Here is a 5,144-nt window from a genome sequence, read left to right as displayed (position 1 = left end):
GACACGAGGTGACACGAGGTGACACGAGGTGACACGAGGTGACACGAGGTGACACGAGGTGACACGAGCCCCGTCCCCCCCGCCCGGCCAAGCCAAGCAGAGGGCTCCGCTCACCTGCGGCTCCGACGCCCGAGAAGCGGATGCCCAGGGCAGGGAAAGGTTCCAGCAGGCACAGACAAAACTTGACTCTTTTTACCGCTCTCCACACGCCAACGGGAGCTTCACCCCCCCATTCCAGGCGGATCCCCCTATTCCAAGCTCGACCCCCCCATTCCCCGCGGGATCGCACCCCAATTCCCCGCTGCCCCTCTGCCCACACCCACCCGGGCTCTGCAGCCCCGGGAGACCCCAGACCCGGCCGCAGCGACGCCGCAGGACTGCGGAGGCTCCCGGGCCCCGCGCAGAGGAAGCGGCGGCCGCGGGAAGCCCACGCCCGGCGGGTTGGGCAACAGCGCCGGCCCCGCGGTTACACCGGCCCCGCGGTTACACCAGCCCCGGCGGTGCGGCTCCCCCTGCCCGGACACCCCCCGGTCCCGGTCCCGTTCCCGTTCCCCTTCCCACTCCCGTTTCCGTCCCCGGTCCCGTCCGTACCTCTGGGCAGGGACATGGCGCTGCGGGGCCCGGCGGGCCCGGGCTGAGCGGAGCCCGCGAGTCCCGCCCGGCGCGGCCCCGCCGCGAACACCGACCGCCAGGCCCCGCCCCCCCGCGCCGCCATTGGACAGCGCCGCCGGGGGGCGTGGCGAAGGCCTCCGCGCGCAAACAGCTTTGCGGTTCGTGGGCAGGGCTGTGGAGGGGAAGTGAGGCGGGCGGGCGGCGCTGCCCCGTAGCCGAGGTGGCCCCGCTGTCCCCGCTGTCCCCGCTGTCCCCGCCACCGCTTGGGGCGCGGAGCATCGTCCCGGGACCCCCGTCCTGCGCCACAGCTCGCCCCCACGCGCGCTGGCATCGTGGTGGTGGTTTGGGGGGCTGGTGCTCTCAGCTGAGAACAGTCAACTCATCGCATCTTCCGCGGGTCCTGAGCACCGTGGGTCTGGCTGAAAAGTGGATGGGGATGCGTGCGAACTGCTGGAGCTGTGTCTGGAAAGCTTTAGGTTGGATATTAGGGAAAGGTTCTTCCCCCAGAGAGTGGTTGGGCACTGAACAGGCTCCCCAGGGCAGTGGGCACAGCTCCAAGGTTGACAGAGCTCAGGTAGCATTTGGACAACGCTCTCAGGGACAGGGTGGGATTGTTGGAGGTGTCCTGTGCTAGGTCAGGAGTTGGACTGGATGATCCCTGTGGGTTCCTTCCACCTCAGGGTATTCTATAATTCGTGATTTGTTACTGAGGGATCAATCCCTTCTAGCCCAGGAATGTGTTGTGGCACATCCCAGGGCGAGGATGCTCCCTCAAACACCTGAGCTGGGCTGCAGACAGAGGTGCAGGATGGGATGTGAGAGATGCAGTTGAACAAGCAAAAAGGAGATTCCAAGTACAATTTTCTGGCTGGAATTCCCAGTGTGATCCATACAGATACAAAAGAGGGGTTGGAGGGGTGGCAGCTGCTGACAGCATTGAGATCACAGCTGCTCTGCCACAGCCAGTTCTCAGCTTTGGGCTTTGCAGAGCATTTGGGATAAGTTTGAGGGCTGGAAAAACTTCCTCAAAGCCAAGCAGTTCAAGGGAATCACTGCCAGAGGGAAGGAGCTGGGTGGACCTGGATCTGTGGCTGCACAAGGACAGGTGCCTCAAGCAGACCTGTGACCCAGCAGCGATGGCAAGATCTGGCAGCTGCACGTTGAAGGTAGAAGAGTTCAAATGGGGAATAAATTACAGGTTTTTAATGGGGAGAGCAATTACCTTCCTGAGAGACGTCGCAGATTCACCACCTTTCAAGTCTTTCAACACAGGCAAGGAGGAGTCTTTCCAAAAAAATTCCTCTCCAGTCCAACCACAGGTCATTAGTGCTGACGCAAGAGCCGTGGATGTCACTGCCGGGCTGGGTGAGCAGGAGCCCAGTGGACCTTTTTGGCATTTATCCATGCAGATCTGGGAACCAACAACAGGGTTTGAACCCCAGTTGGGCTGACCCAAAGCTGATCCAGGTTTGGGCTGAGCCAGTGCTTGGGTGTGAGGTTTGGGGGGTGCTGCAGCAGAGCAAACGTGGAGCTGTGAGGACCGGTGGGACCGGCCCTGACACCCAGCCCTGCTGCTGGCAGCGCCTGGGGTGTCACTGCAAGCACAGGGCACGACCCTGCTGTCCCCAGGCATGTGCCAGTGTGCACCATCCGTCTGCCTGCATCCCCAGGCACGGCTGGAGGTCACCACTGACTCCAGCTGAGGGTACAGGGGTGGGTGAAAAAGCTGCCCGGCTCTGACTCACCTGCCTTGAGTCACCAGGCACTTCACAGGTGGGGGTTTGTCGCCTGCTCCCAGGCCTTCCAGCACTGCAGCGCTGCAGAAACACAAATGGAAACTGGGACACACTTAGCATCCAAATCCAACAGGGTGGGAAGGCCGTGGGGCTGGGCAGGGGCTGCAAGGAAGGGACTAGAGGCAGCCGTGTCACCTGCTGATCATGACAGAGCATGGGAAACTCTTGGGAAATCTCCCCTTTTCTTCTGCAGCCTCCCAGTGCCTGCCAGCATGGCTCCTTCTGCCTCCACCTCTTCCTTCTGCCTCCACCTCCTCTGTCTGAGCTGCTGCCATTGGACCCGGCAGATTCCCTGCTGGAGAAGGGTGTCTGCCAGATCAGAGGCAGCTGGATCTGCTGGCCTGGGGCAGAGGGAATCAGCACAGGCAAAGGCAAATGAAACCATCCCAGTGGAGCCCAAGTGCTCCCAGAAATTTTGGCAAGTGTGCTGGATTTTTAGCACCACTGGAAAGCCCTCTCCATTTTTCCAGGGGGCTGCAGGTAAATCTTTGGATGTGCAGGCTCTGGATCAGGATGATCACCGAGGGAGCAAATAAGGAGCCCTCACCTCTGTCTGTGCAAAACCTGGTTCTCCTTTCCCCCCTCTCCTAATGCTTCCCAGCAAGGTGACTGACTGTCTCCTGAGCATCCCTGTGTGCTGGAGGACATCAGGTGCAGGATTCAGCCCCTCTCTCTGCCTGCCCCAGACTCCCCTGCCCTCGGGCTCATGGCAGTTATCCCCCTTCCTCCCTGTAAAATCCCAGCAGTCCTTGCCCTGGCTGTTGCAGCCTGTTTGCATTCCCTGTGTTCCCCTGCTCCGTTTGTATCTTCCTGCACCACCTTATGGTGTGGGAGAAATGTGGAGCAAAGAATGCCAGGGAGGGGATGAGGAGAAAGACAACATCTCCCCGTTGATATTCATGGAGGAGGAGGGGAAGGAAGCCCTGTCTCCTGCAGACACTGTGGGCCAGTGGGTGCTGTGGGCACCTGAACTTGATGGGAGTGGGAAACCAGCAGGAGACCCCAACAGGCACAACACCAGCACTGGCTGATGGAGCAGCACAAACCAACCAAGTCCCATAGCCTGAGGAATTCATCAGCTCATGGGCTCTAACTCAGGCAGCAGGAGCTGAAGGGATGAGTAAACAAAGGACAAGATGGTGTTTAGGTGCAGAGGAGCTGCTGGTGAACTATTACAAGTTCCAGGTTAATTTTAGGTGTTGCTGCTTTTCCTGTTGCACAGGCAGCTGCCAGCCTGCAGACACCTCAGGCAGGCTCAGCTCCTGTCACCAAGAGTTTTCAGGTCAGGGATATGATGTGTATATGATACATGATGCTCCAAGGGCTGGAGACAGGTTTGGAGAGCTGGGAGTGTTCATCTGGAGAAGAGAAGGCTCCAGGGAGACCTGAGAGCCCCTTCCAGTGCCCAAAGGAGCTCCAACTGCACCAGCCCACCAGTACACCAGGGCAGGACCAGTGCACTGATTTAGCAGCACCAGTACAGCACGGCAGGGCCAGGGCACCAGCCCAGCAGCACCAGTACAAGCGGGGCAGAGAACCCAGTACAGGAACTACTGTAGAGGAGACAGCACGATGGAGCAGCACCAGGGCCCATGCTGGTCCTCAGTGCAGCCCCAGTAACCCAGTGACAGACCAGTACAGGACCAGTGCCAAACGAGTGCCAGATCAGTACAGGACCAGCATTGGACCAGTACAGGACCAATGCCAGACCAGTACAAGACCAGTGCCAAACGAGTGCCAGACCAGTACAGGACCAGTACATGACCAGTGCTGGACCAGTGCCAGATCAGTACAGGACCAGTGTCAGAGCAGTACATGACCAGTGCTGGAGCAGTGTTGGACCAGTACGTGACCAGTACCGCACCAGCACACGACATGACCAGTACTGCACCAGTAGGCGACCAGTAGACGACCAGTACATCACCAGTCCATGACCAGTACCGCACCGGCACACGACACCACCAGTACCGCGCCAGTACGGCACCAGTCCATGACCAGTATCGCACCAGTACATCCCCAGTACCGCCCCAGTGCCGGCGCTCGGACCGCGCTGGTGGCGGTGCCCGCCCGCGCGGGGGCGCCGGGCGCCGCTGGCGGCGGTGGGGCCCCACCGCCGAGGGGCGTCGCCGCTTTAAGGGGCGCGCGGCCGTACCAAAACAAAAGCGCGGCGCGGCCATTGGCCGGTGGGCGGGCACGTGCCCGCACAGCTGGTTTCCTGCGGCCGGGGCAGCCCCGGGCCCGGCCCCGCTCCCGCCGCGCGGGGCCCGACAGCGCCTGACACCGACAGCGGCACCGACAGCGGCACCGGCACCGGCCATGGCGCACTCGGCGCCGCTCGGCCTCCTCGAGCAGGGCTGCCCCATCCAGGTGGAGCACGACCGCAAGCGCCGGCAGTTCACCGTGCGGCTCAACGGTGAGCGACGGCGGGGCTCGGGGCTCCCCCGGGGCGTTACCTGCTGCCCTCTACCCCCGGTTCTGCCTCGCCGGCGGACCCAGACGCCCGTTCTCCCCACCCCCGTCTTCCACCCCGCGCCCTCCTTTTCTCCCCGTCTTCACTCTTGTCCCCCTCTTTGTCCCCCTTTTCTCCCCGTCTTCCCCCTTGTCCCCCTCTTTGTCCTCCCCCTTATCCCCTCGCTCTCCCCCTTGTCGCCCCCCTTTTCCTCCTGTTCCCCCCGCTCGCTCCCCCTTCCCCCCCCCGTCGCTCCCCCGTTGTCTGCCGTTTCCTCCCATTTTCCC

The 5,144-nt window shown here is 61.8% G+C and overlaps 2 protein-coding genes across 2 annotated transcripts in view; one reads left to right on the top strand and one right to left on the bottom strand.

Annotated features, from left to right (window-relative positions):
* The window catches only part of MAP2K3 (mitogen-activated protein kinase kinase 3), a 32,864-nt gene extending 32,198 nt beyond the window's left edge, over positions 1 to 666 (bottom strand). Inside the window, exon 1 of the mRNA XM_027683755.1 lies at positions 592 to 666. Coding sequence (XP_027539556.1) covers positions 592 to 607 — 16 coding nt within the window. The 5' untranslated portion in view covers positions 608 to 666. The remainder of the gene's footprint in view (positions 1 to 591) is intronic.
* Positions 667 to 4,429: 3,763 nt separating this feature from the next.
* Positions 4,430 to 5,144, top strand: part of NATD1 (N-acetyltransferase domain containing 1) — a 16,177-nt gene continuing 15,462 nt past the window's right edge. Inside the window, exon 1 of the mRNA XM_027683590.1 lies at positions 4,430 to 4,821. Coding sequence (XP_027539391.1) covers positions 4,725 to 4,821 — 97 coding nt within the window. The 5' untranslated portion in view covers positions 4,430 to 4,724. The remainder of the gene's footprint in view (positions 4,822 to 5,144) is intronic.

Source organism: Neopelma chrysocephalum, unplaced genomic scaffold (genome assembly GCF_003984885.1).
Source record: "Neopelma chrysocephalum unplaced genomic scaffold, ASM398488v2 Primary Assembly neopelma1_65, whole genome shotgun sequence".
NCBI classification, from domain to species: domain Eukaryota; kingdom Metazoa; phylum Chordata; class Aves; order Passeriformes; family Pipridae; genus Neopelma; species Neopelma chrysocephalum.
This window is presented reverse-complemented; position numbering and strand designations above follow the sequence as displayed.